The sequence below is a fragment of the Salvia miltiorrhiza genome, chromosome 1 (genome assembly GCF_028751815.1).
Source record: "Salvia miltiorrhiza cultivar Shanhuang (shh) chromosome 1, IMPLAD_Smil_shh, whole genome shotgun sequence".
Classification (NCBI taxonomy): domain Eukaryota; kingdom Viridiplantae; phylum Streptophyta; class Magnoliopsida; order Lamiales; family Lamiaceae; genus Salvia; species Salvia miltiorrhiza.
In genome coordinates this window covers 75,074,095-75,094,630 of record NC_080387.1, presented here as the reverse complement: position 1 = coordinate 75,094,630, position 20,536 = coordinate 75,074,095, and the positions used below count along the sequence as shown (strand labels likewise).

The window sequence follows — 20,536 nt, the reverse complement described above, 5'->3', positions numbered from 1 at the left end:
AACCGAGTTGAACCCACGGACGAACATGCCCATTTCAATCCACAAGCATGGGCCCAGCCCAGGCCCTCTATAAAGGTTATCCGTGAATAGTGAAAGGCGGTTTTGTCTCATTAGCAACTAAACCCAATAACACGCTTAACATGGAGACCAACTCAAAATTCTAATTGTAGAATTTAGCCTGCGGATTGATTGGTGGAGCTTATAAGATTTTTATAATATAAAAGATATAATACATTAAATTACACAATTGACCTTAAATTAAGTATATATATGAGGAATATAATAGATCAATCAAATTTTATAAAATAAGACTTTTTTATAATAGGTATGGATTTAAAAATAAGATGGTTAAAATCTAGTCGAAGGATGGAAAGGGAATGGAGTTGCCCAAAGGACTTAGCTAAAGGGCCAGATAAACCACAACCACGCAAGCTCAAGGTGGTGAGGTTGGGTAAATATGATGATATAATGTGGCTCCATTTTCTCCTCTCATGAGAGGAAGTGACATTCACACCATCAAGATACACTACTAGAAAAACGCTCATAGATAACGGATTTTTTCCGTTATCTATGAGCAAAAAAACCGTTGTGTATAGTGGTGTTATCTATTCTATACGTCATACACAACGGTTTCAAAACCGTTATGTATAGTAGCATAGATAACGGTACAATGCGTCATACATAACAGTACGCATCCGTTATCTATAAAGGTTATACATAACGGTTTTTCACCGTTATGTATTAAGATTTTTCGTTATGTATTAATTTTTTTTTTATCATAGTTAACAGTTTTTTGCACTTTTTATAACGGTTTTAACCGTTATCTTTGATAGAATACATAACGGTTTTTTGCACTTTTTATAACGATTTTTTGCACTTTTTATAACGATTTTTGCAGTTTTTATAACAATTTTAACCGTTATATTTAATTAGAATACATAACGATTTTTTGCACCTTTTATAACAGTTTTTTGCACTTTATATAATTGTAGTATATTTTTAAATTTTGTAATTTTTATAAAACGACAAAATGATAAAATCAACGATAACAATATTATATATCATCCAAAAAATTCATACATTATTATACAAATGAACCAAATATCAAGTATACATCATCATTGCATATTCCGATTCAAAATTGAAAATACCAACTACCTTATAGCTAAAACAAAAATCTATCATACAATGTTTCTATCACCAAGTCCTCAAGAACTAGTTAATCAACCTGCTATGATTCTCTGGTTGTCTTTTGACCTCAAGCCATCCCAAGCTACCATAGCCCATGTACTTTACTGAGATTCTCACAGTCCCCACAGCCCATGTACTTTACTGGTTCTCCTGCATCACTTTTCTTCTTCTTTATCTGGAATAAAGGTTGAATAGGTTTTTGAGAAAAAACTAAACCGTAAACCCTAGAATAAAGGTTGAATAGTTGTTTAAGCATTTAAGCATCAATTAATGGCCGATACATTCTGTGACAGTTGCATCAAAATATATACTCTTTTACTTGAGAAAATGAGACACAACCTTGAGAGTAAAAGCTCTTCCTTGCACTCCACATCCCTGCAATCGAAGTGCTACCTCCTTGTATAGATTTTTTAGAAAGTGCTGAGCCTGAGACCAGAAAACAACAGTCACAGAATTTAACTTTCATTTACAGAAGGTATGTGGAGCAAAACATTTATTTTACAATATTAATAACTTGTCATTTAATGCTATTAACTAATTCTTTCACTTATGTTTATGATCTTTGTAACTCACCTTATCATTGAGCATCTGGTCAAAACTAAATGTATAGTTCGTTGTCCGGTTATTCTTCAGATCAGCATATCTGTTTTATGGACAAAAATTGACTATCATGAGAGATCTTGTTAGCAACAGCTAGTGAAAGATTTATAATCTCTCTAGCCAAAACATCATAGAACAATACTCATCAGAGAAAAACAGCCCAAGATGCAGGAAACTTACTTAACAGCCCCATATCCAACTGCATCAGCAGTTTTATCAAGCTCCTCCTCAGTCCATTCTTTATCTTTGCCTGGCATGCATTTAAGTACTTGTTAGGTCCGGTTTTCTCATTTCAGAGCATAAGCAGAACAATATGAATCAACTCAGGTATTAGAGCCGAGGAGAAAGAATACACAACTAACCTCTTTCAATTAAAGCGGTTTTGCATCTACTTTTGGCTTCAATTAGTAAATCAACCAGTTTGACAGTTTCAGTACTGCGAGTACGGAATCGTTTTCCATCTTCTCCAAGGACAAGCCCAAACCCGACATGACTAGCTTTAGGATACTTACTGCCATCAGCTGGAAGCCAACCGGCTCGTTTGGCCGCCTGAAAGTGCATCACTCTCTCAGCATGAAATTCAGCATGCAAGGGAGTTTATGTAAAGACATGAAGTGTAAGACATTCAAACTTACAGCAAAAAGCATTTCAAAGTGCTCTCTTTGGCCAACATCAGTAACATATATAATCCATTTAGCCTTTTCCTCGTTCAGTCGGTACCTACATATTGTACATGTAAGTCTTAGAACAAGAACACTTTCCAAGGCTTACATTTACAAGTTTTTTATCAGCACCTGTTATAGCAATAACAGTAAAAAGGCACCAACATTGTAGGTATCTGACCCTATTCTAAACCAGGGGTACACTACTCCTAGCAACTAGTAGTGTGCTACAATAAGAAAAAGGATCAGAAAGAACCTTTGCTAAATGTGGCAACTCACCACAGAGCAGCAAGATCTGTTGATGCATAATTGTACCCACCAAACTCTTCAACAATTTTTATGTTTTGAACAGCTATCTGTCAAACAGTGAAACACTAAAATAAACACTAAACTGCCGTCTACTGTTATTAAAAAGGGCTGCGTTAAGCAAAAGAACCTTTGGGTTAAAAGCTTATCAAATCAGCATAATTTCAATTACATAATTACCTGCAGCCTCTTCGTTCCAAACATATAATCAAACTGCAAATAGAATATCATTCACATAAATGTAACTCAGCATCCCACATCACAATCTATAAAGTCCCTGGGCTAAATAAGCTCATTTCTTAATGGATAAAACTCAATCACTTGTTAGTGACTATAGTGTTGAACATAACACTCCCTGAAATTGAGGTAGTTCAAGCATGATAAGATTCACAATAAATGCATTGGAAGATGAAGTTAGAGGCTACAATAAAATCTTCACTACTAAGAATCACCATATTTGATAGCTCTGCTGAGGCTCTAAATAAACATCTTCGGCAGGCAGCGTGCTTATAATGAACTGAACAAGTTTCACAGCAAGCTCCATCACATGGGAACTCTACAATGCTTTACATCAGTTTTCATCACATGAAGGGACAACGTTACACAAATCAACATTTTCAACACCAACTTCACTTGAAAACATCAAGAGAAATTGGTAATCCACAGAACGGGGATGAGCTGCAGGTAATCATTCAAAAGAAAAAACAGCTACTCAATCCGCATAGGTAATAAGAAAAGAGCAGGCCTGAAAATCCATTTGAAAAATTAGCATGCAGCAGATGAAGTTATAAAAGCATGAACCTGTTGTTTAGCATGTAAACTCATGTAATGTCTCAGCTTAATTAAAATTTCAGTTTGCATCATTGACATTTTAACATTTCAGTTTGCATCAAACACACCCAAACCTAGGTTTCATCCTAGGGGTTGCATGCCAATACAAACAAGCAATCGAAAACCAACTAATAACCCACAATCATAACCCCAAGTAAGCATCACAATGCCTCAGCATCCAAAGAAGAAACAATCAGATTGCATCATTGACAAATTAACCAACAATCAGTTTGCACCAAACACATCCAAACTTAGGTTTCATCCTAGGGGTTGCATGTCAATACAAACAAGCAATCGAAAACCAGCAAATAACTCACAATCATAACCCCACATAGTTAGGGTTCATCCAAACTAACAATCACAACCTCAGATTCCAAATAAACAAAAATCAAAGAGTGATAGAACCAAAAATTATCTTAGCTGGATCGAGAGAAACTAGGGCTCGATCTGTGAGCAGAGGAAGGACTTTAGCGGTGTTGCGATCTCCGACCAAGGGAGACGCGGCGGCGTCAAGCCAGGGCGGCGACCGGCGATTTCAGACAGAGAAGCTAGGGCTCGACTTCTTCCCTTCAATTGTGCGCTTCCAGTGAGGGATTAGAGAGGGAAACCGAGACGAAGAGAAAAAGAGGGAAAGAACGGCAAAAATCAGTCGCCAGATTTTACAGAAGCGGCGCCGGAGTTTCAGAGAATGATACATCAGCGGCGGCGGCTCGGACCGCTGCTGTTCGCAAAAGAGAAAGGGATAAAGGGCCTCAGCGGCGAGGATGGTGGCGAGGACGGCGGCGCGAACAACTATGCGGCGGCGAGGACGGTGGAGAATGGCGGCGAGGATGGGGGCTGGCGGCGACAGTAGCCGCCTGGTTTGAAGGGAGTAAGGCGGTGGCTAAGAGAAAAGGAAGAGGAGAGAACGGTGAGAGAGAGAGAGAGAGAGTGGATTGGATGGGTGTATTAGGAAATTAGGGTTTTAATTTTTTATAATATTATTAAAATTAAAAATAAATACTATAAAAGTAATACATAACAGTATTGAGGCGCTCATATATAACGGTTAAAATAACCGTTATAAAAGATGGTCATAGATAACGGTGGCACAACGGTTTTGTAATACCGTTATGTATGCAACTAATAGATAACGCAAAAACATAACGCATTTGTTCAAACCGTTATCTATGCATTTAGACAACACTACATAAATAACGGATTTTCGCAAAACCGTTATCTATTCCTAAAAGTGCGCTCATACATAATGGTTTTTGAAAAAAACCGTTATCTATTCACTGTTATGTATGTAAACTTTTGTAGTAGTGATAGAGCTCTCGAAGCCCTGTTAGATTTTGGACAAGCATCTCCAGTTTCACTGATATTGGATAATCAGAGAAGATATCGAGACTAACCAACCTCCTCAAGGAAGAAATTTCAGCTGGAACCTGCCCACCAAATTCAGCATCGGATAAATTCAAGTGTGTCAAATAGGTGAGATTGTGAATACCTTTCGGAATGGGAGTGTCGTTGAAATTATTGTCGGCCAGGTTAAGATTCTCTAGATATTCAAGTCTGAAGAGACTCGATGAATCCGCGATTCCACCAGAAATGGACTCATCATCGAGCTGCAAACTGACGACGTAGCCAGCAACATCACATTCCACACCGTGCCACTTGCAGCACTCATCCCTTTCATTCCATCGCACCAATTTTGTTGAAAGAGAAGAATTGAAGCTCAACTCATCCTTGAGTTGAAGCAACAAGATTTTCTGATGGTGAAGACATTGGGTATTATAAGAATGAGTAGTGAAAATGAAGGAGGAAATTAGTGTAGAAATGACGAAGAACAACTTTGGAAGCATTGTGATGAAGAGGCTATTAATTGATAGTATTGTGATTTGTGTTTTCTACAAACTTGTGCAAGTGGCTTTAAATAAGCCACTTGAAAGACTATTGCACTTATAAAGTATCTATTAATTAATTTAGCAACTTTCATTTGTTCTAGGAGGCGGATGAGTTGATTTGTTAATTAATGCAATAAGCTTGGTATTAGAATGGACCATAGGTAGTTTTATCGAATAGCATCACTCAAAAATTGAATTTAATAATTACTAAAAATTAATTAGTTATTTGCAAGAGTTTGCTAAGTAATAAAAGTCGTTATTGCATTAGGATTACAAAGTCTAGCTGATAGTTAGTCCATATATTCCACAAGTAGTTCCGGCCCGGACCGTTGACCGACGGGCCGGTTCAGGGCCGAACCGCCAGTTATCCGGGCCGGTTAAGGTTCCCATTTCCCCCAACCCTGAACCGCCGGTCCGGTGCGGGGGCCGAGGAGAGCAGCTGGCTGGGGCGCAGGGGGGCAGGGGCGCAGGCTAGGGGGCAGGGGGCTAGGCGCCTAGCGGCCTAGGGCTTGACCGGCCTTCTTGGCTTCTTCAATTCAAAATTTGAAATGTTTTGCTTTTTTTATTTTGTTTTTTCAAATTTTCAACATTATATTTATACTTTTCCCCCACACAATTTTATCTAATTCACATTTTCCCCCACCCAATTTTATCTATAAATACCCCCCTTCTTCCACCTTCAAAATCACTCCATTGTATTAACAATTCTACACTCTCCTCTCTTCTACTTCTAATTCTCCTCCATTCTTTATGTGCTATTGCTCTTGCTCTATAATACTTTAGCTATTCTCTTGCTTATTCAATTGCTATACTTTATTGTTCTTGCTTTACATCACAATCATTTAATTTCATAAAATATAAATTTTCAACACAAGTCATTTAATTTTAAAATGACATAAATCATTTAATTGCATAAAAGGAAAAAAAATATGACATAAATCATTTAATTTCATCACAATCATTAAATTTTCTACACAAGTCATTTATATTATATATTTTAAGATTTAAGTTAAATTAGAATTTTGAAATTTCATCACAAATCATTTAATTTCATAAAAAAGAATACAAAAAAAAATTAAAAAAAAAACGAAAAAGCCCGGAACCGCCGATTTTCGGCCCTTGAACCGCCGGATCTTGGCCCGGACCGGAACCGCCGGTTCAGGGTCAGAAAACCGGCCCTTTTAATTTCATCCGGGCCGGTTCAGGTTCGCCGGATTCCGGACCCTGAACCGCCGGTTCGGGCCCGGAACCGTCGGTTCCTGAACCGGCGGCACCACTATCCACAAGTAGGCCAATCCGCGTAACGATTTTTTTGTAGCTAGTAATCATAAATATAAAGAAAGACACAAAAAAGTGGGAATAGAAGAAATTGCCATTGATATGCTTGTGGATGTGGTGAGAGGAAGACTATTTTTTTTAGAGAAGGAAAGACTAAATGGTTGACATGGAAGACTAAATCAATTAATTCGTGTACAATATTAATATATGTATCATAATTTAGTTCATAATTGGTGTCTCATTTTGTACTTAAAACTAAATGCTTGCAACTTAAACAAAACTACCAATTTCTTCTTAAAACCCGTGTCATATCTTTTGGTCCATATAATTTTTAAGGACAGAGTGAGTAATATTTTAGTTCATAATTGGTGTCTCATTTTGTACTTAAGAACTAATCGTGGACTAAAAGTTCCATCTCTAATAAATTAACCATGTAGACTTGTAGGCAATTTGTTGATCTTTGATGAGAAAGAAATTAATGCAACGAAATTTTTGCAAAATATATACTCTTTTTTATTAATTTAATCGTTATTGTACATTGATTTTTAGTCTCCTACGTTATTTAATGTAGTGTTGTTGAATTAATAGTCGATAAAAGTCTAGGTCCACAGGTAGGCCATCTCTAATAAATTAACCATGTAGACTTGTAGGCAATTTGTTGATCTTTGATGAGAAAGAAATTAATGCAAAGATTTTTTGCAAAACATATAGTCTTTTTGCATTGAGTGGCTGGCATTAAAAAGCCAAAGATAATAAATTTAGGATTGAGTATAAAATGGTTTCGGAAAATTCTTATCAACGAGAAAATTTCACTAATCAATATCTGAATAGCAAAATAGAAGAAAAAGAAAAGGAAAAATCGCTATCGTGTATACGTGTATGTGGAAATTACAAATCGTGAAAGATGGTTTTGTCTGATTAGCAACTAACCCCATTAACACTCTTAATTAAGGTGGAGACCAATTCAAAATTCTAATGCTAGAATTTAGCCCAAGGATTGATTGGTCGAGCCGTCAAGCTTATATGCTTTTTCCAAATAATTCATAGTTAGGAGGGTGTTTGGCTGAGCTTATAAGCTCATCAAAACAGCTTATAAGCTGTTTAGGAGCTTATAAGATCTTCCAAAGTATTTGGCAAAATAAGCTCCCAAACAACTTATAAGCTCCAAAAATAAGCTCCCCAAAAAATAAGTTCATCTACCCCAACTTATTCTTTTATAATCTCATATGCAACGATCATTTTACAAATATTTTTCAACTATAATTTATTATTTTCATTATATATCATTCAAGTTCATTTTTCTTCGATTTTCTCTTTCTAAAAAAATATTTTGTCTCTCTAACAAAAAATTCTCTTTCTAGCTTATAAGCTCAATTATCCAAACAGTTTGACAACTTATAAGCTCTTAAAAATTACTCCATATCTTATAAGCTCTTGAAACATCTTATAAGCTAAGCTCTTTAAAATAAGCTTAGCCAAACACCCTCTTAGAAGAGTCTCAAGTGCTCATTTTGTATCAAGTGCTCATTTTTCGCATATGTTTGCTCCAATAAAAATGTATTGATGTTGCATATCAGCTTCAGTGATTCTCCTCTATTCCATTTCATTTCCAAATAGCATATATATATGTTCCTCTCCATTGATTGATAAATTCAACGTGATTGATTTTTTAACAGTGTGGATAGGGCGAAGCACGGGTTTGGCATGAAAGTTCCAAGATTCATCGCCCGATTCCAGAGCTAGATCTCATGGTTGCAGTCTTCATCAGGAAAGTAAGATGCTCAATTTTTTCAGGCAACATCGTAGTTAGGAAGTCCTCACGACTGCTTCGACATCATACTGTTATGGCTCGAATTACAGTTCCTTTAAATTCCCATTTTGCACTTTTGGCTTATTGCAAGTTGAGGCATGAAAGCAAATCACAAGATCTGCCGTAGTGAAGTCGCTACGACTGCTTTGACATCGTATTGTTGATACCAGTGCCTGGTATTCTTGTCATGATTTTGGCATTATGTGCATAGATTTACTAGAATTAATACATTTTTTACCTGTAAAAAGATCAATAATACTCGTGTGATGAGTTTTACTTTGTTATCCCTCCTTTGTAGTGTAAATGAGGAATGAGTAAGGGTCAAGTAGGAAATGTGGGAAAAGAAAGAAAGGATTTAAAGGGTGAAATTTTGTTTATCCTTTACAACCAAAGAGAACACAACCTCAAAGTATATGTATTTGATTGAATTAAGATAAATTTTATGAGAATTGAATTCATAGGACCGGTCTCTTATTATCTTATATGAGATTGGGTGGGTCTTTCCCACTCGTTTTGTTGACCCGTTTTTGCGACCCACTCAACCCGCTAGACCCACACTTAATAAAAGGAAGTGTGGAAACAAAGAAATTGCAAAGTGGGTCATGCTAGTAGACTTGTTGAAAGACTAATTCAACGGTACTATTCATTAGCTAACAAGATCCAAGCCCACCAAGTAAAAAACTATACAAAATCAACAAGAAGCCCACCAAACTCAGCCTAGTTGAACCCACGGAAATGCCCATTGCAATCTACTAGCATGGGCCCTGCCAAGGCCCACTATACATGTTATCCTGAGCCAAGCTGGGCCTAAATATTTACGAAACCTGACCCAGGCGATTATATGTACTATCAAAATAAATAATCATACTTTCTAGAATATGTATTTTTTTTTCTTTCAAATGATTAGTATTTGAATTTAAATCTAAATTTAGAATGATCATTTAAACTTGAATAGAACCAGGGGTATGACAAAAAAATACACGAACTTTGGAAAAAGTTGTAATTTTCTCATGAACTTTTAAGTAAACCAAAAAATACATAAATTTATATTTTTGTTGCAATTTTTACATGAGTTTGACTGCGACGAAATTAGAGCTTAATTGACGGCCAAAATTAAGTCAAGTGCAAGTTGTTGCAAGAGAGATAGAGAGCTGTTGGGATAGAAACTATAGATCACTATCAACTTTATAATTCTAGTCATTTTGAAAATTACACCAAAAAAAGAAGAAGCAAAACCATCACATTCACATTAAACTCTAAACTGCCTTAGTTTTTCAATATTATTAATGGTTGCGTTGAGGCTACATGTTTCGAATTTTAATTACCTTTAAAATTTCTATTTATTCAATAAGAAAAGTCACATAAGGTAAGGTGTCAAAATTTATAAGAATGCATGCTTTTATAATAGCAACAATAGATATTCAATTGGAAAAAAATATAATATACTTGGTTTTGATTGTTTTTTGAGTATGTTGAAGTAGCGATTCAATGAGAATAAATAGATTGTATTTATATATGTATTGGAAAATGGCTAAACTTTTGTTTATCTTTTTATATCAGCAAGTTTTATTCTTGCCAGCTTGAGAGTATTAGAGTTTTCTTCTATGCTAACAAGGTGTTCGACCAAATTCCTCAACCATATTCTTTTCATCAAAATTTGCTATTGAAAGTGTATTATTCATGAGAAATCTTCCTCAACAAATCGGAATCAACTTTGACATTCTTGCAATGTATCATTTCCAAGCACAACGACACGAGACATAACACAAGATATAGGTAAAAAGCCAAAGCCTTATCACAGTAAATGTGGGTTTTCTTTCGAGCTTTCATGGCTGGATGTCGATCTTCTGAAAACCTTCGAGGACGAATTCTTCAGCATTTTGTGAGCTGTGCTTCATTGTTTAGATAAAACATTAGTTAGTCAAGTTATTGGACAAATTAATGATAATATAAACTCATAATTGGTGAAACATAAACCACTTGCATTTTTGCATCATTCGGCAGCAGAGCACAATTCTCAGCATAAGAAAACACCTTCATCGAAATCCAATCATAAACTAGCTCAACTCTATCCTCAACGTGAGAGACAACACTCACATTTTGTGCACGAGCATCAGTATCAAATTTCTTCAACTCCTTCGTAACACAATCATAAACTACTAACTGATAGGGCTTATCACTACCGAATATCTTCCTTTTAAGAAACAAAAATCGACCATCCTTCAATCCCAACGGGTTTTCAATGCCGTAAAGAGCAACAACATATGATTTGGCCCACGAACTTTCTTTCCATACCAAAAGCTCAAAAGACTTGGCTCCACACTTTGATTCTTCATCGGTAGATTCATAGGCAATAGCACCCAAAAAGCCACGACACTCGACAAGATCATATGTCAACCCATCATCTCCAGTCGGCGAAGGGATGCAAGAGAAACATTCACTGGTGAAGTCAAATGATAGAACATCTAATGCCAGTTCACCTGATGGACCACCAAAGGCTGGACCAAGACGTGCTTGCCAATAGCAACTCCCCTCAACGTACACACCACAATGGGCACAAATACAAGCATCAGGGCTCGGAATCTTCTTCCAAGAACAACTTTTAAGCGAATACAACTCAGTTTTCGTCTCTTCATAATCAGAACGATGTCGAACATTGCACCAAGACCATAGGTGATACTTCTGTATCAACTTGTAGTCGCCGGATTTAGCATCATATCCGAGACCACAACCCTGGAAAAGGATATTATATTGAATGGGTTTCTTCGGCGGAGCAATAAATTTCAGCTCTTTAGTTGTCAAGTTGCAAAGAACAATTTTGCCATGATAATAGAAATACAATAGCATCCTACAAATATTACCACTAACATAATTTTCATTATCATAAAAGAAGAGATTGGTAATTTCAAAGCCTTCCTTGGGAGACATGTCTTGAGGAGACATAATAGATAAATAATACTTATTATCGCCACCACCATCGAAACATTTCAAAACAAGCTCATTCATCTACAAAAACAAATTAACAATAGAATTATACATCATCGACCAACTCGAAAATACTTTCTCCTAGATAAAATCAAATATCAAATATATAAGTAGTTTGTAAAAATTCACATACCTTTCTTATACTATAGAATCAAAGCTTAATAACGCTTCAAGGCAACCCAATCAGGCGAATCCGCCAACTCTAGAGAGGTGAGGGAGAGAAGAGAGAGAGAGATGATCATGAGGATCAGTCGTTAATATGATTCTAATTAAAATCTAATTAGTGCAAAACTTGCGGATCATCAAGCGTTAATATAAAAAGGATTACGAGGGATTAAGATATCTATAATATATTAAAAAATAACTTTAATCAACGTGCGGAACGAGTCAGGGCTGCATATCCGGATGCACAAGAGACTAGCTCAATATTATATTTGGTTAGATCTATTAATTTTTATTTATTTATAAATAACTTATGGTAGGAGAATCATATACTGCAATTGATTGAATTCGCATTCGCAATTCCCTCTCTATTCTCCCCTCTCTAGAGTTACGAATTAGGTTGGCTTTTGAAGCGTTAGTATGATTTAATTCTATAGTATAAGGAAGGTATGCGAATTGATGATGTACGTATATATATATACATATATTTGATATTTGATATTTGATTGTTTGTAGAAGAAAGGTGGGTAGGTGATCGGTTCGGATATTTGATATTTGATTGTTTGTAGGAGAAAGTATTTTCATGTTCGCCGCCAGCTATGGAGACCCGAGACATTTACCCATCTCTTTCCAAAGAAATCACTAAAGAAATACTGTTAAGACTACCGGTGAAATCACTCCTGAGATTCAGGTGCGTCTCGAAAGCATGGCAATCTCTGATCGACAGCAAACGATTCATCAGAACCCACCTTCAAAATTCGGCAAGAAACCCTAGTTTAGCCCACCACAAGGTTTTGCTGCTCAAATATGTGTCTTCACTGCCAACGCTGTTGCAACGCTCTGTACTCGATAGCTCAGATACTGATGATGCTCTAGAATTGGAATTCCCATTCGATTTTATTCATATCGTTGGTTGCTGCAATGGGCTGGTTTGCCTTTTACTGGATAGAGATAGACAAAGACAGTTTGTGTTGTGGAACCCATCTCTCAGAATCTCCAAGAAACTGTCTGAGACAGACATGATGTCGTTCTTTCAATTCTACTGTTGTGGGTTCGGTTTGGATGAATCGAGTGGCGATTACAAGGTTTTTGCGATTGCGAAGAGAGCTAGCGGCAAATCTATATATTGGATATATAGCTTGAAGAGTGATTCATGGAAGGAATCAGAGGAAGTGAAGGGTTGGGATTCATGTAAGAAGGAGGATCGTAGTAGGTATGAAAAATGTGAAATGGGGGTGTTTGCAAGTGGGAGTCTTCATTGGGAGACGACTGATAGACGAGGCGTGGTTGCTTGCGACTTGAAGAGAGAGGCGTTGGGGGCGGTGGAGCTGCCCGAGTGCCGGGAGTGCTGCAGGTGGCAAGGTATTGAGGTTATTGGGGAATGCCTTATGGTATATTACTGGTGCGAGGATTCGAGTTGCTTGGATGTTTGGATGAAGAAGAAGGAGTCTTGGGAGAAAGTGGTGGTTCTTGATGACTTCTTTAGTCCTCTCTATATTTCTCCGACCTTGGCTCCTTTTTGGAGTGGTGGGTTTTTTTTGATCAAGATTGGGAATTTGTTGGTTTTTGATGGGAAAAGGTTTAGGAATGTGGACTCGTTGAAATATGCCGATGTCTACATTGAAAGTTTAGTCTCACCATTAGAGTTATAGTAGTCCCCATGCCCATGGTAAAGGTGTAGCTTCTTGATTTTTTTGTCATGCATTTTTGTTTTTGACTATTATTAATGTTTCAAATTTGAATCCATCTTAATGTGACTTTTAATTTTAAACTTGTAGTTATTCAATAAGCGAAACTTACAAGGATACATGCTTTTATAATAGCAACAATAGAAATTCGATTGTGAAAATTAGTAATTATATTTATATGCACTTTTGCTTGATTTACAAAGGTGTAGCATGATTCAAGTGTAAAGATATTTGATATGTGTGTATTTTAATTATTTATATTCTTAAATTATTTGTGTTTTAATTAATGGAATTTAGTATACATAATTAGGTTTAATTTGATGCAAAAATTGAAGAGTTCGACGGAGTCGAGTAAAATGAATTACAATCAAAAGAGATTTTTGGTGCATTTTTTTTTTTTTTGATGAAATTACATAATAAATAATACAAACCACACACACACCCCACCTAGTGGTTATTGTGGCCGAGAGTATTCGAACCTGTGACCTCTTGGACAACAGGCAACCACCCCAACCACTAGGCCATCCCAAGGGGACATTTTTGGTGCATTTTTGAAGAGGCCGTATGATGCTAGAAGTAAAAGAATATACCGGCTATATATCGTACTGGAAAAATATCGAACCGGTTATACCATACTGGAAAAATATTGAAACTAAGGTACACCAAACTTTTCGGTTAAAGTATGATAGATATCGAACTGGTTATACCGTACTGGAAAAATACTAAACTTAAGGTATACCAAAATTTTCAGTAAGATATGATAGGTATGAATTTTTCAGTTACAGGGTAATACCGATGTGTACCAAATATAACAAAAAATAAATAAATACGATATTAAAAATATAGTATATCAGAACAAGGTAGCTAGGAGAAATATATACTGAAAATAAAATTGTGATTGAATTCGTATCTCTTCTCCCCTCTCTAGGGTTCCGAATTAGGTTGGGTTTTGAAGCGTTAGTAAGCTTTACTTCTATAGTATAAGAAAGGTATGTGGAATCCATCTCTCAGAATCTCCAAGAAACTGCCTCACTCAAAGACGATGTCATGCTTTTATTTCTACTGTTGTGGGTTCGGTTGGGATGAATCGAGCGACGATTACAAGGTTTTTGCGATTGCGGCTAGAGCTAGCGGCAAATCTATATATTGGATATATAGCTTGAAGAGTGATTCTTGGAAGGAATCAGAGGAAGTGAAGGGTTGGGATTCATGTAAGAAGGCTGATCGTCCTCAAAATAAAGGAAGTGAAATGGGGATGTTTGCAAGTGGGAGTCTTCATTGGGAGACGACTGATAGACGAGGCATGGTTGCTTGCGACTTGAAGACAGAGGTGTTGGGGGCGGTGGAGCTGCCGGAGTGCCGGGGGAGCTGCCGGTGGGAGGGTATCGGGGTGATCGGAGAATGCCTTTCGGTGTACTACTGGTGCAAGGATTCGAGTTCGTTGGATATTTGGATGAAGAAGAAGGAGTCTTGGGAGAAAGCTATGGTTCTTGATCAGTTCTGTAGTCCTCTCCATATTTCTCCGGTCTTGGCTCATTTTTGGAGTGGTGGTGGGTTTTTGTTGATCAAAATGGAGAATTTGTTGGTTTTTGATAGGAAAGGGTTTAGGGATTTGGTTTCGTTGAGATCTTCTCATGTCCACATTGAAAGTTTAGTCTCACCATTAGAGTTCTAGGCCCATGCCCATGATAAAGAGGTATTAGTTTCTAGCTTCTTGATTTTGTGTCATGCATTTTTGTTTTTGAATATTATTAATGGTCGAATCTGATTCCATCTCAGCCCATGTTTGGTTGAGTGTTTTTGGAGGTTGGAAAGTGAATCAGTTAATTGAATTCGTTACTTATTGTTTGGTTTGAATAATAAGATAACCATATACCCTTACTTGGGAGTAATCCAATCATCCAATTTGTTACCCCTCAAAATAGAGGGGAAACAAAAAAAAATGAAATCCCTTACTAATGATTCATTTCTATTAAACCAAACACTCAATAAAAGTAATGCTTATTGTTACCATTCCACTCCTTTATTTGATTTCATTCCCTTTCCATTCCTCTACTCAAATCAAACGACCACTTAATGTGACTTTTTAAACTTGTAGTTATTCAATAAGCAAAACTTACAATGATGCATGCTTTTATTATAGCAACAATAGAAATTCAATTGTGAAAAGTAGTTATATAATTGTATGCACTTCTGCTTGATTTACAAGTCTCCGTTAATTGCAATTATACGATGGTAACAAAGGTGTAGTATGATTCAAGTACAAGGAATTAATTAAGGATGTTTGAAGTGGGTACACAATCGAGTTGCATCCTTACTAAGACCATGACTTGCATCCTGATCCGAATCCATATCTTAACTCGAATAGCATAAATAACGCTATTATAAATAACACTTGATTCTACCCAAATTTTTGCGTTCCATAATCATGACGGCATTCAAATTTAAATCATATCATAATCCTTTTGATCTTATCCACGAATATCCCATATAATTTATTTTAAATCCCATATATGTTTATTTTTTAAGTTTAAAGACGACCTGACATCAATATAAACAAAGGTTATTTTTCTCTTGATTTGATGATATAAATATTGTTGATGCATTAATATAAAAATATGAATATCACAAATTCACAATTGTGGAATTTGGGGTTGGTGTTGGTGTTGTGGGGCTGGGGGTGCATTAATCATCACAAATTTGGACCAGCATATGCAACTACTGAAGCCCACTTATCACGGTAATGGGCTTTCACATGCTTAGGCCCACACAATATTTTAATTTCCACTATAGATTTGGCTAATGTTATCAACAATATTTTAATTTCCACCATAAATACAATAATTATACTCAAATTTTAATTTCCGGGCGACCGGATAATCCTCGCAATGCTGCCGGTGAAGCCGAATCCAGCAAGGAGGATGGGATCACCTGCGGTGGAGGTGATGGTTTGCGGCGGCACTTATTTGAAGGCCATGAAGGGGAACGACGACATTACTTATGAATTTGGTTGTTATGTAATAATGTCATTGGCTTTATTATTACTCCCTCCGAAAGATAAATAAGGAGAGAGATAGACTGAGTAGTGAAAATGTATGAATTTAGCTGTTATGTCATAATTTTATTTGTTTTATTATTACTCCGTCCGTAAGATAGATAAGGAGAGAGATAGATAGAGTAGTGAAAAAAATAAGATAAAGATAAAGTAAATGAAAAGAGATAAACAAAGTAAGTAAATTATTATTTTTATTTTTTTATTGAATTGAAACATTATAAATGAGACGTATACGTATATAAAAAATTGGACCGAGTACAAATTAAAGCTCTTGAATATATAGGCAATATTCATTGCTCTCTTTTCTATATTTAACAAGAATATTATACTACCAAAACCAATAACAAGAATATTGTACTACCAAAAATTTCATAATTCAACATGCATAAATTAATGAATAGTCTATGATTTTCTAATCATAAAGTTACTATTGAAACAATCTCAATAATCCTAAAACCAAAAAAAAAAAAAAAAAACTATACTATTCTCACAATAATAATCATCCAAAACAAACGTGCACGTTCATCATCAATACTTAATTACGAGAAAACCTAAAAGCATAAGTTGCTCTTTTCCTAGGAACATTCCTCTCATCATCATCCTTCTTCTTTCTCTTCTTCTCCAAACCCTTCCTCTCATCGTCATCCTTCTTCTTCTTCTTCTCCAAACCATTCCGGCGGCGGCCGCCCACAACTTCCGCTCGATTATTCTCCAAATCCCTCACCAAATTCTCAAAATAATTCCCGGTCACCACAGTCAGATCAACAACCCTAACCCTAAATTCCTGGAAATCCTCCCTCGGTCGCCGGAGGTACTCCCCCATCTCCTTCTCCACGCAGTGGTGAAGCCGCTCCAGCTGCTTCTCCGCCTCCCCCTGCGAATGCTCGAACAACGCCACCTTCTTCGGCGCCTCCCTCTCCATGTAGTAACCATAGGCGTAGCTCCATTTCAGCACGCGCCGGCACTCCGCAATCTGCTCCCACGCCTTTGTCACGAACTGCAGCTGCGCCGGCGCCTCCGCTTGCGCCTCGCCGAGCTTAGAGACGCCGTCGTCGTCTCTCCACGTCTTCAGATCCTTCACGGCCGCCTTCCTCGACTGCTCGTTGGCGTGCCACCGCTCGTAGTAATGCGTGTATCTCTGCAGATCCTTCCTCGCCTTCTCTCTCTTAGCATTCTTTTCATAGCCGGCGGCGGGGCCGCCGTATTTGTTGCAGCGGGAGTGGAACCTCGAGTCCTGGCCGCAGAGCCAGCAGAATCGGAATCCGCAGGGGGGCGACATGTCATCCAATTGCAGCCTTGGTTTTTCTCGATGGAGCGGCGGCATTTGGGGCAGGGTTTGGTGTAGGCGAGGATCCACTGCGTGTTCTCCGCCTCCGAATTGTTCTTCTCCGACCAGCTCGCCACCGTCTCGCAGCCGACGGGGCGGTGGTGCTCTTCCCCGCAGTTCCAGCAGAATTTGTGAGAGCAGCCGCACGTCACATCGTAGCCTCCGCCGCCTCCGCCTTCGTCGAATTCGACGGCGAAATTGCATCCCGGGGCGGGGCACCACTTTCTCCGGCGGCTGGCCTCCACGTAGGATTGGCGGAGATATCTATGGTACTTCTCCTTGCCGTCGGTGGAGGCCAGCGATTCGATCAGATCTACGCCTACGGCGACGCCGCAGCCAGGCTCCGGACACCGCAGCGTCAGGCATCCGGCGCCGTCGTCGATCGCCGCCGCGACGTAGGTTTTCCAGCAATCGGCGCAGAAGGGATGGCCGCAGGCGGCGGAGACCGTGTTTTGGGGGCTGATTTCGTCGTAACATATCTTGCACAGATTTTGCCCTAATTCTCGCTGCGACGACGACGACGACGCGGCGGTTTGGTGATTCCTGTCGTCGGTGGCGAAAAATTTGTCGTAGACGGAGCTGAGATTCCAATTATTCTGGCAGAGGAGGGTGCAGGCGGCGCCTCTCGAGACGGAGAGAACGTCGGAAACTGTGGAGATATCGTCGTCGAGGAGTTGCTGGATGTCGCCCTCTGTTAGGATTTTGTAGGGTTTCTGGAGGCGGCTGACGGCGGCGTAATCAGCGAAGCTGTCATCCGCCGCCGTATCACTACTGCTGCTGTAGAAACCCTCGCCTTCAGAATCCATGGAATCTTTGGCGTGTGTAAATTATGAAATTTAGTTAAGGGTTAATTGCCTATAAATACACAAACTATACCCAAATTTTGGTTTTTAACCAAATCTATTTTTTTGGTCAAAAAATACATATACTTCTATTTTTTTTGGAATTTGACATGACCCTAAAAATTTGTTGGCCAATAACTTGACTGTCTAAATTCTGATGGTCAATTTGAAGGTACAATTGGAAAGCTATTGACGTTGTCTTTCTAATGATACTTATATTATTGGATTTTGGTAACCGAAAATGATCGAAAAAGGGAAAAATATACAGTTTCGTGACATCGACTTTCATGCCATTTTTTTTACTACTTCCGATTATCAAAACCCAACAATATAAGTATCATTAGAAAGATAACATTAAGAGTTTTCCAACGGTACCTTCGGATTGTCCATCAGAATTCAAATAATCAATTTATTAGCCGACGAATTTTCGGCTCGGTCAAATTCCAAAAATATAAATGTTTATGTATTTTTTGACCAAAAAAATAGATTTGGTCAAAAACCAAAATTTGAGTTTAGTTGATGCTTGCGAGATTGGAGTTATCACATGTATTTTGCTGATTCTGATTGCAAAATACTCATTTGCAACCTAATAAATAACGAATTAAAGTTTCTTAATCCACCTGTTAAGTCCAATGAAGTCCAATGAAGTAGCTAAAGACCTTTTGTATGGCTGTGGTCTCGGGTATGATATTATATCCGACGAATATAAGTTGGTAAGAACTTATAGTCGAGATTTCAGACATGGTCCGTCGGAGATGAAAACTGAGTTGTATTGTCTTAAATCGTATTCTTGGAAGCCGATTTCAAACCCCGATTGTTGCATTGCCCTCGATTCTAATGGGGGTGTGTATGTAGAGGGTATTTGTTATTGGGCAGCATCTTCATTATCCAGAAACCAATTTGAGAGTCCAAGTGTTGTATCATTCGACTTTAATGCCCAAGCTTTCTCTTCCATCCCTTGCCCTCCACTGGTGGTTATATCTTTATATCTTTTTCGATACATAACTAGTATTACTCCCGTGCGATGCACGGCAAAAAAAATTATATTTTTTGGAATATTATATTTAGAAAATAAAATTATATAAGTTACTTATATTATTATATAAAATAGCTCTAATAAAGATAATAGAATTAAAATGAAGATAAAACCATCTTATAATTGGAGGATATAAAATGAATGACCAAGATCTTGACAAAATCTTTTTAACTAACGATTATTATTATCTATTTAAAAAATTTCCACCAAAATATCTAGATATTTTTCTTTCAAATTTTCTATTAGTTTTGAAAGGCTTTTTGGAACTTTTAATTACTTTTTACTGATTTGCATTTCATAATTTTTTTTGAGGCATTAATTGACTGTAAATCCACAAACAATTAGTGAATTTTACTATTTTTTCAAGGGCAAATAGCATTAAAATACCCAAAGTTTCGCCGAATTCGCGAATTTCCCCTGACATTCAAAACATGGTATTAAAATTCTTGATCGTGGTTCCGATGCTTAATTTTCCCCTAATTACGTTTTCCGGCCACTAATGGTTTCGACGTGGCACATACGTGGAATGACTAATGTTGAGTCATAAAACAAGAGCCCACTGGAGCCATACGTCGTCGTTTAACCAATAAATAAAATAACATGGTTGTAATTAGGATTAAAAGGTAAAAACTTGAGAAGTAAAAATACCAACAGTCGCAAGCAATTCTGTTTTCCGTCATCGTCGTCCGAGGAAGAATAAGGTGTCTTCGTACCGTTTTCAAGTGTTCGAGTGTGTTCTTCATCACCAGCGATGTCTAATCCGTAAGTTGTTACTGAAACACAGTTTTTTGGTGGTAGATTTTTTACTGTTGCTGAGGGTGACTATTGTATTGCATGTAGTTGTTGTTTGAGATTTTTCTTGTAATGTATGTTGCCG

General features: G+C 37.5%; 5 protein-coding genes across 5 annotated transcripts; 2 read left to right on the top strand and 3 right to left on the bottom strand.

Moving 5' to 3' along the window:
- Positions 1-1,273: 1,273 nt before the first annotated feature.
- Positions 1,274-5,434, bottom strand: LOC131013428 (uncharacterized). Its single transcript, XM_057941498.1, has 9 exons — positions 4,985-5,434; positions 2,940-2,972; positions 2,733-2,809; positions 2,427-2,511; positions 2,154-2,340; positions 1,972-2,041; positions 1,765-1,834; positions 1,531-1,617; positions 1,274-1,366 (listed from the first exon to the last, which is right to left on the bottom strand). The coding sequence occupies exons 1-9, from the start codon at positions 5,432-5,434 to the stop codon at positions 1,274-1,276; spliced, it is 1,152 nt and encodes a 383-aa protein (XP_057797481.1).
- Positions 5,435-10,258: 4,824 nt separating this feature from the next.
- LOC131006205 (uncharacterized) lies at positions 10,259-11,831 on the bottom strand. The gene is made up of 3 exons (XM_057933385.1): positions 11,683-11,831; positions 10,549-11,570; positions 10,259-10,451 (listed from the first exon to the last, which is right to left on the bottom strand). Exons 2-3 carry the CDS (start codon positions 11,568-11,570, stop codon positions 10,391-10,393), a joined length of 1,083 nt encoding a protein of 360 aa, XP_057789368.1. The 5' UTR covers positions 11,683-11,831; the 3' UTR covers positions 10,259-10,390.
- A 453-nt stretch (positions 11,832-12,284) lies between these two features.
- Positions 12,285-13,622, top strand: LOC131006209 (F-box/kelch-repeat protein At3g23880-like). Its single transcript, XM_057933388.1, has one exon. The coding sequence runs from the start codon at positions 12,311-12,313 to the stop codon at positions 13,361-13,363; it is 1,053 nt and encodes a 350-aa protein (XP_057789371.1). The 5' UTR covers positions 12,285-12,310; the 3' UTR covers positions 13,364-13,622.
- An 819-nt stretch (positions 13,623-14,441) lies between these two features.
- LOC131013416 (F-box/kelch-repeat protein At3g23880-like) lies at positions 14,442-15,074 on the top strand. The gene has a single exon (XM_057941490.1). It carries the CDS (start codon positions 14,442-14,444, stop codon positions 15,072-15,074), a length of 633 nt encoding a protein of 210 aa, XP_057797473.1.
- Positions 15,075-16,989: 1,915 nt separating this feature from the next.
- LOC131013406 (probable E3 ubiquitin-protein ligase ARI8) lies at positions 16,990-18,225 on the bottom strand. Its single transcript, XM_057941484.1, has one exon. The coding sequence runs from the start codon at positions 17,983-17,985 to the stop codon at positions 16,990-16,992; it is 996 nt and encodes a 331-aa protein (XP_057797467.1). The 5' UTR covers positions 17,986-18,225.
- Positions 18,226-20,536: the final 2,311 nt, after the last annotated feature.

Bases quoted from the DNA above. Each gene is read 5' to 3' on its own strand.
- LOC131013428 (XM_057941498.1), bottom strand. From the start codon at position 5,434: ATGCTTCCAAAGTTGTTCTTCGTCATTTCTACACTAATTTCCTCCTTC. The intron at 2,512-2,732 runs GTGAGTTGCCAC...TACAATATGTAG, and splicing joins ACAGATCTTGCTGCTCTGTG to GTACCGACTGAACGAGGAAA. The intron at 1,835-1,971 runs GTAAGTTTCCTG...TCCATAAAACAG, and splicing joins GTTGGATATGGGGCTGTTAA to ATATGCTGATCTGAAGAATA.
- LOC131006205 (XM_057933385.1), bottom strand. From the start codon at position 11,570: ATGAATGAGCTTGTTTTGAAATGTTTCGATGGTGGTGGCGATAATAAG. The intron at 10,452-10,548 runs GCAAGTGGTTTA...AATGAAGCACAG, and splicing joins CTGCCGAATGATGCAAAAAT to CTCACAAAATGCTGAAGAAT.
- LOC131006209 (XM_057933388.1), top strand. From the start codon at position 12,311: ATGGAGACCCGAGACATTTACCCATCTCTTTCCAAAGAAATCACTAAA.
- LOC131013416 (XM_057941490.1), top strand. From the start codon at position 14,442: ATGTCATGCTTTTATTTCTACTGTTGTGGGTTCGGTTGGGATGAATCG.
- LOC131013406 (XM_057941484.1), bottom strand. From the start codon at position 17,985: ATGCAATTTCGCCGTCGAATTCGACGAAGGCGGAGGCGGCGGAGGCTA.